Below are 12,624 nucleotides of genomic sequence, written 5' to 3'. Positions count from 1 at the left end.
GCTGTGAAAAAGCTACGCTTGTTTTGTTCGTCAGCTGCACCTGGGGCCCATCAGCCCCGGCAGGAGAAGAATGGGGCCAGCGATTGGTACACGGCCTTGCCGGCCGCAGAGCTGCCTGCGTTGGTTGTAATCGTAGGCAAGCTCAGGTTTCTGCGTCTGCATGTCCCGGTGGGCTCGCCTGGGACTCCCCTTTGTCTGTTGTACAAGACTCTACTCTGCCCGCCCTTTTGGAAGACAGGATGCCTCCATCCTCAAGGAGTAGAGAAACACTCTCCCCATCCTCCATCCTGACCCCCATGCAGGGGGTGAAGTGCGTCCCAGAAGCCCCCTCTCCCGGGTGCCATAAGTCTCAGAGAGGAGCACCCCGGGACCTCCGTGACAGGAGCCTGTGAGTGTCTTTGGTTAAAATGTGCAGGAGGTGTTAACTCCTAAGCTGCCAGCAGATGGTGGGCGAGATGCTGTGAGGTCACAGGAACTTGATTCCTGTTGTGAAAGAGCCGCTCTGCCCCTTTCGCGACTACGCTCAGTCAAGAACCGTCCAGTTTGATGAAACGTTTTGGATCGTCACCGTCCATGGTGGCTGCTCCCACGTGAGGTGTCTCTCTGCGGAGGGGGTCAGTGGTGGTGGAGGATGCCGCAGTGCTCCAGTCGGAACCCACAGGTTACCAGCTTACAGCGTGGGAGCTGTGGAAGGATACATGGAGAGGAGGCTGCAGTGAAACACCTGGGAAAGCTGGGCAGAATGGAGCGGGGGCAGATATTGGCCATGGTCACCTCCCCTCTGCTCGTCTGTGTCCACGTTCTGTCGTCGTCGAGACCAGATCCTGTGTGGACCGGGTGGGCCGGTGTGGAGTCCTGTCAGGCGACCTGGGGCGGTTTTGAGCCAAGCCCACGGAGGCCCACAGCAGGGCCCTGTGCTGACAAACTTTTCGCTAATAACCAGTTGCCTTCTGTGTCTGAGAGAAGGCCGTTGTGGCCTGTAGTGATTTTCCTTTTCCCTGGAGATGAAAAGTCATCAACTATCTGGAAGCAAAACTTAATCTTCCTGAAAGTAGAAACGTGTTTGCATGGAGCCGGGAGGGAGAACTTGGTGCGTGCTTGGCATTTCCTTGCTGATGTGAATGCACTTCTCATAAATGTGGCAGAACGCCTTCACCGTTCACCAGAAGACGCAGCAGGGGGAATTGGGCCACGGTCCCTACTGTCATCATGGCACGCTGCAAGCTCCGTGGGTGGTGGTGGCCAGGGTGCGGACAACCACTGCCAATGCGTATCCTCATGTGAGCTCAGCTCTTGTGTCAGTGGGAGCTGGGGTTGGGTCCCTGAGCAGAGTATCGCCACCGCCAGCCTGCATTTTGTGCTGGAATGCTTCCCTAAGATTCAAAAAGTTCACACCCTATGTGTTTTTAGACTGAATCTGACACAGAAGGCTGGGTGCCCTGTTTCCCAGCTAACAGTTGTTGTGGCTGTCAGTGGGCAAACACAGTTTGCAATAATTGGCCTGTTGTCTTACAATTTCTGGTTCTCTTTGTGGTGTAGGTCATGTTAGGTGGTGGTCCTTGGTCACTTGTGCCACGTGCCCTCATGTTCTTGAACTCTGAGTCCCTAGAAACTGGCACTGGTCTTATTTGAGTGCATTATTTTTCAAACTTTGGATCTGAACCCAAATCAATTGAATGGGCCATGGCCAGCATTAAGAATACTGGATAAAAAGGAGCGTGTCTTGGATAAAAAGGAGCGTGACTCGGAGTGGCTAAGGGGTAGGTATCGACTCAGGAAACTTGCAGTGATGAGTGTATGAACTTATCGTAGCCCCGGTCGAGAGCGTGGAAACCACTCTTTTGTGATGTGCGTCTACTAGCAGATGGTTACGCACAGCATTTGACTGAATTTGGGTAACTCTGGATGTAGTGTGTAAAGTATTTTTTAAAAGACCATTCACTGGGCCAGGCATGGTGGCTTATGCCTGTAATCCCAGTGCTTTGGAAGGCGGAAGCTGGAGGATCACTTGAGCCCAGGAATTGGAGGCTGCAGGGCTGCAGTGAGCCACGATTGTGCCACTGCACTCCCGCCTGGGTAGCAGAGTGAGACCCTGTCTCAAGAAAAAACAAACAAAAGCTATTCCCCTTAAGCCACTGGCTTAGGGCTGGCTGTAATTGAACATGTGGCCTCTCATCCAAGTTCATTTTAAGCTGTGGTAATCAGACTAATAACCTCGCAGTAGAAAACCCACCAGTGAGCTCAGCGGCACAAACTCACAGCCCAGCAACGTTTGCAGAGGGGAAGGCCCAGAATGCTTGGAGGCTTCAGGATCCATCCTTCGCAGAGAGAATTCTCATGGGGGAGGGAGAACCTCGAGGCTCCTTGGGACTGAGGGGAGCATCCTCAGCATGATGTTCGCACCTACGCCGGGGACTGGATGGTGACACCATGCATGCACCATGGGGATCTTTGTGGAGTTCACCGATGGATCCCAAAGGCCCAGAACGGGACGGCACGCTTTTCTGCGAAAGGCCCAGAACGGGACGGCGCGCTTTTCTGCGAGGGGTCAGAGTATGTTTCTGGCCGTGTGGGGCGTGGGATGTCTTGTGCTGCTGTGAAGCCGCTCACTCTGCTGTCGTGCTGAAAAGCAGGCACCTTATTTGTGGACACTGACATTTGAGTTTTATGTAATTTTCTCATCATGAAATGTTGTTCTTTTGTTATTTTTCTGTTTTAAAATGTAAAACCCATTCCTGGCTCACAGGCTGCATAGAAGCAGGTGGAGAGCTGGGCTGGGTTGTGGGCCCTTGCGTGCCACCCCCTGACCTACAGTGTGTTTGCCCTGGGAAGGAATAAGACGAGGTTGTGTAGCGAGGCAGTGGCTGAATGGGGAGAGGCCTGGGCCCTGCACAGAGGAGCTGAGGTGTGAGGCTGCCTGCGAGGGAGGTGGCTGACCAGGCTTGGTACTAGCAGGCTCTCTGGGGAGGAGGCCTGTGGGGGAACAGCGCTGGCCTCGGCCACAGGAGGGCTTGGCAGCCATGGTCTTCCTGCTGCAGCCCGTGTGGTTTTGGGAGGGATGCACAGAGCACTGGGGGACAAAGAGACGGCCAGATCAGAGTGTGTGTGGCAGAGGGGCGATGCCTCCCTTCAGAGCCATGGGCGCCAGCGTACTTGGTGAGAGGCCAGGTCCCAGGTGAGGGGGTGGGCCAAGGGCGAGTCAGGGAGGGAGAAGTCTCAGGATGCGGAAGGGCGAGATGAGAGCAGGGTGATGAGGGCGGGGCCGCAGAGAGGTGCCCTGGTGGGACTTCTGGTAGTATTCTTGGGGAGAAAGATAACGGAAGTGAGGAGGGTTCAGCTGTGGAAGTGCTGGGATGACTGATCCGAGTGACCATGGCCTAGACGGAGTTTAAACCCTGGACTGAAGAAAGTGCCGGTGAGAGGTCAAGGCAGGAGATGAAGACCTGAGGGTGACAGGTGTCCCTGGCACTTCCTACCCCCGCCCTGGGAGATGGTCCCCAGGGGCACCTTCACTGGGGGCTGGCCCTCATGCACACCAGCCAAAACCCCTGCCCACCTTCTGGGGGCTTCTGGAGCAGAGCAGAGGCCCCGCGGACCATGAGGATGGCTGCAAGGAGGGGACGTGTGAAACACTTGCCGAGTGCAGGTGCCCACGCAGCCAGGAGCTTGCCTGTAGGGCTTGTGTCTGACACCTGGGAGATGAATTTCAGTCTGACGGTGGGTCTGGATCTAGATGGCTTGCTTGGGATTCAGCAGCGAGTGGGAAGAGACCGCACTTGAGGATGGGCTTAGGTGAGGGTTTGGAACATGCTTGAAGAGTTTGGCAGGCAAGGATTTGGTCATAGCAGGTGGATCACATCGTGTATTGGGAGGGTTTTGCTATTTTTATCCTAAAGACATACTTGTTTGCAAACCTTTATTTTGGAACAGTTTGAGATGTGTACATATGTGGCAGAGAGAGCGTGGGGAGTAGCCCAGTTTCTCCTGTTGTTGACAAGACGCCTGACCGCAGTTCCGGCACAGCATTGGGCATGCCCGGCCGACTCAGCAGGTGAGCTGTGTCACGAAATCAGTGATTCTGCTCTGATAAAACGGAAAGTCCACGGAAAGCACTTTCGTTGTATTTTGAAGTTGGTGATTGTTGAGGAATTATTTGAGTTGCTAGTTGAACTAGCTGCTTTTTTCGTGCAACACTGTAAAAGAATAATTGACGATTTATTGACATCTCTCACTAAATGAATGAAGTTAGCCTGTCACCTCAAATAAGTTAACTAACAGTGTTTGTTGTCAGTGGTAAAGTTTGAGCTGTCAGGTAAAGTTGGAATTTTGGAAAGTTTGTCTCTGCCACCGTGAGCCCGAGAGCGCCCAGTAAAGACGATGCCAGTGCTAGTGCTGACAAACTGTATGCGTTGGATATTAGAGACTGAACATGCGCAAGAGCTGCCTAATTCGGTGAACCAGCATTTTCCAGATGATTGATGCAGGATCATGCCTGGGTAAAAGATCCGTTTACAGTACAAGTCAAGCCAATGGATTTTAAAGCCATAAAGTGCAGAAGCTCATGGATACAGTTCAGATTCCACATTGCAAACAGCCTTTAAGGAAAAATAAAACACACTTGTTGCATTTTGGTGTGGTGTTAAAGAAGAATCTCCACAATTATCTGAAGAGGCTCTTAAAATACTTTTCCCTTGTCTAACTGCATCTCCTTGTGAGGCTGCATTTTATTTTTTTTGTACTTTTTGTAGAGACAGGGTTTTGCCATGTTGCCCAGGTTGTTCTCGAATTCCTGGACTCACAGAATCTGCCCCCCGGGCCTCCCAAAGTGCTGGGATTACAGGCATGAGCCACTTTGCCTGGCAAGGCTGCATTTTTGTCATATGCGTCGACCAAAACAACGTATCACAGCAGACCACAAGTGGAAGCAGATCTAGTTGTTTTCTATTAAGCCAGGCATTAGAGATTTGTACAAATGTAAAACAGTGTCCCTCTTCTCACTGAGGTTTTGTTGTTGTTCTTTGGAAGCTATAGTTATTTTTCATAAAACTTGTTTTGTATGTACTATGAATGTTTGTCCCCTTTCAAACTTGTGTTCAAAGTTGATCCCCAGTGTCACAGTATTAAGAGGTGGGTCTGTTAAGAGGTGATTGGGTCACAGGGGCTCAGCCCTCAGGAATGCGTTAGTGCATTTATAGACTAATGGGCTCTCCTTGTGGTGGGTTAGTGATCATGAGAGGGGGTCTGTAATAAAAGCCAGTTTGGGTGTCTCTTGTATCCCCACCAGCAGGAAGGTACTCCCAGATGGGGCCCCTGGACCTTGGACTTCCCAGCCTCCTGAACTATAAGAAATACATTTCTTAGGCCGGGCACAGTGGCTCATGCCCGTAATCCCAGCAGTTTGGGAGGATGAGGCGGGTGTATTAGCTGAGGTCGGGAGTTCAAGACCAGCCTGACCAACATGGTGAAACCCTGTCTCTACTAAAAATAAAAAAAATTAATCTGGTGCAGTCACGTGCGCCTGTAATCCCAGCTACTCTGGAGGCTGAGGCAGGAGAATCACTTGAACCTGGGAGGTGGAGGTTGCAGTGAGCTGAGATCATGCTATTGTACTCCAGTCTGGGCTGCAGAGCGAGACTTTATCTCAAAAACAAAAAACAAAAAACAAAAAACATTTCTTTATGTAATAAATTACCAGTCTCAGATATTCAGTTATAGCAACAGAAAATGGACTAAGGCAGCTTGATACGTGATGTGTTGATTTGTATGATTTTTAAATGAATTAACAAATATTCAAACATTTTTTGTTCTAATTTCAAATATGGCAAATATTGATAGGTATAATTTATACAAGTACAAGCTCTTCGGGACCCTCAGTAGCTTTAGGATGGTGAAGAGGACCCTGAGGCCGGAAAGTCAGAACTACTGCCTTAGAACCTACACGTTTCTTAAGATGTATCCCTAGAAATTATGTATGCTCAGGTGAAATTGTGCATGCTAATATGTTCAGGTTTGGAATTTGACCACTCACTTACAAATGTGAATTTTTCTCCCCTTTCCCCCGCAAGCACACGTTTGGAGGGCCGTCTTAAAGAAAAAGCCGTGTTGCCTGAATGATGCCAAGAATAAGTGGAAGCCGTCGGGAGAAGTGTTCTTGCTTCTTTCTGATTTCCTGCTTATCTAGTATCTAATCGGTCATTTCCAGTCTTCTTTCCTGTTATTTCCCATCTCATTCTTGTACGTTCCACTTCAGACTGATTTAGGGCAAAAGAAGTAAGCTGAGACTTTTTCACATATCTCGGTTTAATAAAAATTGACTTCTTCGTGTCAGTTCATCCTGCCTTTCTCATTATTTCTTTGTTTCTAGACTTACATCCCGAGAGGATTTGACTAAATGGAATGATTAATTTCTTGGCAGTTTCCTCGTTTCTGGAGATTTAGCTTTTTACCAGGTACTGCTTAGTCTCGTCTTTAAATGGGAGTTCCTGTCCTAATTTTTATGGCTCTTCGGACTTGCCATTCCAACTCAGGTGGCCTGGGAGTCTCCACACGGAAGCCATCCGAGGAGAAGGGCGGTAGGACGAGCTGGGGACGGGCTGGGAGCTTGGTGGCTGTGGTCCCTCCTGTCACTTGACTGTCTCAGGCCGCTTCTCTCCCTGTTGCAGGCACTGTGACTGCTTAGGATTGCGCCTCACTCGTGCATGTTCATGGGCGTTCCCCACTCAGTTCCTGAGTGCAGTGCAGGCCAGGCCCTGTGCTAACTTTTTGCCAGCAGGGAATATATTCAGTTCATATTTTTGTCATCCATAAAGTGAGGTAGTCCCTTTAAGACATGTAAGGAGTATCTATGGCTGTGGAATGCATCTTTTTAGACTGGCCGCTCTGCATGGATCTGATGACGGTAGGTACTGTGATTCACACCACGTCAGAGCCCCGCTCTGGGAGGTGACACATCTGGGCTATATTGTTCCACTTCCTGTGGAAATAACTGCGTCCAAGTTAGATGCAGCCTTAGGGCTTTTCTGAAGGCTTGATAGAAGAAACAGCTCTATGAAGAATGTCTGCTCTAAAAGTACTGATGGGAACAAACCCGTTACATTGTAAGACCCCCTAATGATGCCTGTGATGCGGCTTAGACAGCGGCGGCGGAGATCCTGGTGTTGAACACAGGGAGCCTTGCTTGACTTTCCTTGCCGCTGTTTTTCGTGTGATACTGATAATCTATAGCAGTTTATTTTTTAACTTTTACTGTTAAAGCCAAGTTTTATGCCCAGTTACAGTGGGTTTCCTTTTATTCCTCTTCTAATGGCTTTGCGGTTTTGTTTTATGGGTGTCCAATATTTTTGAAATAGTAATAGCAAAATTCAATACCTTTGCAGCTGTGTGTTTCACCGAATGACCAGCTGCCGTTAGCCTTTGCTGACAGTGGGTGGGCACTGTTAGATGTGTCAGTCACACTGATTCCACGTTCATGAACTGAGCAGTTAGATTTGTCACTTAATTATAGCACAGCCCGTACTGAAATCAGGACATGGGCACAACACACTTTGAAAACCTTAATCCTTGGTTTTTAAATAGAATTTCTGACATTCATCATTGTGCACTGGGGAATGACGTCGGTGGTGTGTTCTCACTGGACTCATCACAGATGTATTCACTGGGTATGGCGCGGGCTGGGCCTAGTGCCCGGCCGTGAACACAACCATGCTGATTCCTGCCCTCGTGAAGCTCACCTTCTAGCAGGAGACACTAAGCAAGAGAAACCTTTCAGATGTGTAGTAAGTCAGACAGTAGAGCAGGAAAGGCTGTTGTGCACATCAGTGTTGCCGAGGTGTCCAGGAGGCGTGCAGGGGCGACCAGCGCCGTGGTAGGGCCCCGAGCTGGGTGTGTCCCTGAGAAGCACGGTTCGGAGGCCCAAATGCAGGGTCCGAACGTGGCGGGGAGGAGAGCCCAAGGGGCTGCAGAGGGCCCGTGAGATGGGAAACCCTTGGAGGGCTTGGAGCAGATAAGGGACGTAGCCTGGCATGTGTTTTTATGTGACGCCTTGAGCGCTCTTTATTGTGATCACAGCAGAGGTGCAGGTGACAGTGAGATGGCCGTGTGTGAGCCAGGTCTGAGGGGCTGGCCTGGGTCTAGGTTGGGAGTGCCGGGCTGGGAAGACGAGGCCGGATCAGGGTGAGGGAGAGGAGAACCCAGGAGGACTGAAGTTTTCGCCTGAGCATCTGGGAAGTGGGTGTTGCTTTAAATTGAGCTGGAAAGTGTGGGAGAAACAGGTTGATTTGAGGTGGGTGCCAGGAGGTCAGTTTGGACGTGTTAGAATGGAGACGACCCCCTAGGGGAGACGCCTAGTAGGTGGTATGCTGTGTGGCCTGGAGTTCACGTGCGAGGTCTGAGCTGTATGCGCCATTGGCATGGAGATGTATCTGAAGCCACAGGCCGATGAGCCGCTGGGTCAGTGCTGACTGAGCAGAGGTCCCAGGGCCGTGCCCTGGGTATCCTCAAGTTAGGAAGTGGATGTGGGACCAGCAGAGAGAGTAGAGGAGTGGGGGCCAGGCAGGGAGGACAGCGTGGGGAGGAGCTAGAATGAGCCGCTCAGGCCTTGTGGTGGGGAGAGTATGGGCAGCATTTGGGCTGGAGCAGTTTTTGGGGAGTAACTGAGTGACAACCCGAAGCGGGGGATCTTGAGGGGATGTGAGCACCGAAAATGGAGACTGCAAGTACAGGTGGGGGGGCTTCTGAGGAATTTTATCTGAAAAGGAACAGAGAATGGGGCTGCAGCTGGAGGGGCAGGAAGGAGGGCGGCAGGCAACGTGGGGGAAGGGTGTGTGAGGGTGATGCTGAGGGACCGGGGGAGGGGTGCTGACTGGGTGCGGGGCACATGCCCGAGGAGCGTTCTTGGGAACTGAGAGGGAGGAGAGCAGGATCACCCACTGAGCCTGAGGCGCGGAGGGTCCAGGAGCAGGGAGAGTTGGCAGGGCTGGGCAGGGCTGGGCAAGCTGGGTGGGGCTCGTGGCATCAGGCACACCTGAGGTTGATTGGCTGTGGATTCTCTCCCTATCCCTGCCCGGATGTGTGGGTCCCCATGCCTTGGTGGCTGAGAGGTGGATTTAAGGCCGGGTTAAAGGTGGTTCTGTAAAGTTTATCAGGATTTGATGTCGTTGACCTTGTCTGTAGACACATCACTTTGTTTTAGAAACAGTTTCACAGGTAATAAATAAATAAGGCCTATGGAAAGCTCAGCAGTCCAGGAGGGTGGAGTGGACGGGAGAATGAGGCTCGCACGGTTGGAGCGTCCCTGCTCTGGGTAGCCTGAGGTTTGCTGTTCGTCATCCCCGAGGTTTGCTGTTCGTCATCCCCGACCGTCTTGTACGTGTTTGCACACATGGACAGATGACCACACGTGGTGGACACCATGTTTAGGAAGCAGAATTGGGATCATATCGTCTGCACTGCTGTGCAACTTTCCACTTGTGTGCCTTCCTGTCGCTGTCATGTTCTGGAGGTCTTTCCATTTTGTTTCACGTGATTCAATCAGTCTCATCCGTGTGAATGACTTTGTGGAGTCTGGCAGTCTGGGTGGGCCTGGATTCTTCACCACTCCTGTTCTACTGGACATTCACAGTGTTACTCTGGGCTGTAGGCCCTGCTTTTCCATATGTGCCCTGAGCCCTGCACCTTTTGGTGGACTTGGTAGGGTTCTGAATAGTCATCACAGTAAGAGGCTTGCTTGAGCATTAGTCTCAGTCCAGCTGTTTTATTGTATTAAGACTGGACTATCCCCAGGACTTCTGAGAAATGGCAAATTTAATTTGCCAAAATAGCAACCACAGGCATTGCTGTGTTCCAGTTTTCTTGGGCTTGTTGCCCTAGTTTTTTCTATTGAAATCTTTACTGTTAGCAGAATTTTAAATGACTCTTGATCCTGGCAACAGAGGCGTTCTGAGTAAACAACTTGAATAGTGTGTGGTGTCCTCATTTGGAAGAGGTTAGGATTCAGGATTTTATGGTGAATGCAGAGTATTTTCTGAAGCTACTTGCAGAGCTTTTAGAAACTAGGAAAAAGCTTGAATTGGACATTTAAAGCTATTTCCACCAACCCCTTAAGGGAGGCAGGAATTTAACCTGGACTCTGGGGACCCAGGGCCAAACGTTTGTGGAAGTGCCTCAGGGCATATCCTTGGGTTTAGTCTGGCTGCATGTGGTGGGCTCCAGAATAGCCTGTTTTGAACCAGGTGGTTGGTTATTTTCCTTTGCTTTGAGGAAGTCCGAGGCAGACAGCCTGGGCCTGTGTGGCAGCTTCCTGGATGGGCGGGGCCTGGGCTCCTTCCTTCCAGGGCTTTGCTCCTCGGTGCCAGCTCCTGCTGTCTCTTTCCATGCCTGCACCAGTGGGAGGAGGAGCAAGGAAGAAGGGACAAGGCCAGAGGCCAGGGCCTCTGAAGGAGGTTTCCCCGGGGGCTTCCGTGTGCCACTTCCAGGCTTGTGTCACAGCCTGCTGTGGGACAGGCTGGCAAGGGAAGTCCGTGTCTGATGCCCCGCACACCTAGATGTCAAGGGCTCTTCCATGAGCTCTGGGGAGAGCAGTTACTGGCACCGGCAGCCAGGAGTCTCTGGGATTAGGGGAGCCTCTGAAACTTTGCAAAGTCTTGTCTGTCTGTACTTTTTCCTGGAAAAGGTTCTTTTTTTCTTTTTTGTATTTTAAGTAGAGATGGGGTTTCACTATGTTAGCCAGGCTGCTCTCCAATTCTGACCTCAGGTGATCCGCCCACCTCCTCCTCCCAAAGTGCTGGGATTACAGATGTGAGCCACTGCACTCGGCTGGCAAATAATAATATAATTGTACATTTTATTTTATTTTATTTTATTTTAATTTTATTGTTTTTTGGTTTTTGTTCTGGTGTTTTTGAGACGGAGCTCGCTCTGTCGCTGAGGCTGGAGTGCAGGGGCATGATCTCGGCTCACTGCAACCTCTGCCTCCTGGGTTCAAGTGATTCTCCTGCCTTGGCCTCCCGAGTAGCTGGGATTACGGGAGTGCGCCATCACACCCAGCTAATTTTTGTATTTTTAGTAGAGATGGGATTTCACCATGTTGGTCAGGCTGGTCTTGAACTCTTGACCTCATGATCTGCCTGCCTCAGTCCCTCAAAGTGCTGGGATTACAGGTGTGAGCCACAGCGCCTGGCTTTTTTTTTTTTTTTTGTATTTTTAGTAGAGATAGGTTCACCATGTTGGTCAGGCTGGTCTCGAACTCCGACCTCAGGTGATCTGCCTACCTTGGCCTCCCAGAGTGCTGGGATTACAGGTGTGAGTCACCGCACCTGGCCTGAAAAGGTTCTGTAGTGTTTTTTTTTTTTTTCTTTTTTTTTTTAAGGTTCTGAAAGTAATCTGTGACCCCCAAATCTTTTAAATGCACCAATGCCAAGGTTGGTTGGGTGGTTTTTGACTGAGGACTACTGGTTTCATTAAGAAGTTTAGTTGGCTGGGTGCGGTGGCTCATCCCTATAATCCCAGCACTTTGGGAGGCTGAGGCGGGCGACTCACCTGAGGCTGGGAGTTCGAGACCAGCCTGATCAACGTGGTGAAACCCTGTCTCTACTAAAAATACAAAATTAGCCAGGCGTGGTGGCGTGTGCCTGTAGTCCCAGCTACTCAGGAGACTGAGGCAGGAGAATTGCTTGAACCCAGGAGGCGGAGGTTGCGGTGAGCCGAGATCTTGCCATTGCACTCCAGCCTGGGCAACAAGAGTGAAACTCTGTCTCAAAAAAAAAAAAAGGTTTTATCCCTTTAATAATCTTTGCTTCTGGTTCTTAATTTGGAAAAAAGGCGGCTGTATTGGTGACGTGTAGCTTTGATCTTCAAGCTGACTACCAGTGACTCTGAGCTGAAAGGTCCTCTTCAGAGGACACAGGTGTAGCGTCACCACGTAAATTTCACGCTAGTTGCACCTGCCAGGACACCTCAGTCAGGCCCTGTGGCTTCTGCTTCCCTGGAGCAGCTCCGAAGGCTGAGCACGACCCCAGTGTTGATCCTAGCACCAGTGTTTGAAGAACGTGAGTGTGTGTAGGTGGAGTTGGAATGGACCCTACCCCCACAGCTTAGATCTGCATATTTTCCTGTCCGATCCTTTTTTAGAAGTATACTTCTTTTTCTTTTTGAAAAGGTGATAAATGCACATGATAAAAATGGAAACATTATTAAAGGATGAAAAGTGAAAAATAATTTCCTTTTCACCCGTGTCCCAGGCTGTTGTCGGTCTTGTATATCTTAACCCAGAAATACTCTGTGCATATCTAACATACTTCTTAAAAATAAAGCATGTCGTCGGCCGGGCGCGGTGGCTCAAGCCTGTAATCCCAGCACTTTGGGAGGCCGAGACGGGCGGATCACGAGGTCAGGAGATCGAGACCATCCTGGCTAACACCGTGAAACCCCGTCTCTACTAAAAATACAAAAAACTAGCCGGGCGAGGTGGCAGGCGCCTGTAGTCCCAGCTACTCAGGAGGCTGAGGCAGGAGAATGGCGTAAACCCGGGAGGCGGAGCTTGCAGTGAGCTGAGATCCGGCCACTGCACTCCAGCCCGGGCTACCGAGCAAGACTCCGTCTCAAAAAAAAAAAAAAAAAAAAAAAAAA

The 12,624-nt window shown here is 50.5% G+C and overlaps 1 protein-coding gene across 22 annotated transcripts in view; it reads left to right on the top strand.

Moving 5' to 3' along the window:
• BANP (BTG3 associated nuclear protein) overlaps positions 1–12,624 on the top strand; it is a 128,299-nt gene that overhangs the window by 5,435 nt on the left and 110,240 nt on the right. For 2 of the 22 annotated variants that reach the window (XM_021932268.2, XM_021932266.2), the window contains exons 2-3: positions 6,066–6,270; positions 6,365–6,449. The exons of 9 other annotated variants lie outside the window; for them this stretch is intronic. Coding sequence is in view for 10 of the 13 variants with exons in the window: in XM_021932275.2 (XP_021787967.1) it covers positions 6,845–6,898 (54 nt within the window). In the remaining 3 variants the exon portion in view is untranslated. Of the gene's footprint in view, positions 1–2,035; positions 4,052–6,065; positions 6,271–6,364; positions 6,450–6,474; positions 6,899–12,624 lie in introns of those variants that run through there. 11 more of the 22 variants (XM_021932259.2, XM_021932258.2, XM_021932263.2 and 8 more) reach the window with 7 other exon arrangements.

The sequence above is a fragment of the Papio anubis genome, chromosome 18 (genome assembly GCF_008728515.1).
Source record: "Papio anubis isolate 15944 chromosome 18, Panubis1.0, whole genome shotgun sequence".
In the NCBI taxonomy this organism is placed as follows: Eukaryota; Metazoa; Chordata; class Mammalia; order Primates; family Cercopithecidae; genus Papio; species Papio anubis.
Note: the sequence above shows the minus strand (reverse complement) of the source record. Positions and strands in the feature narration are given on the sequence as shown.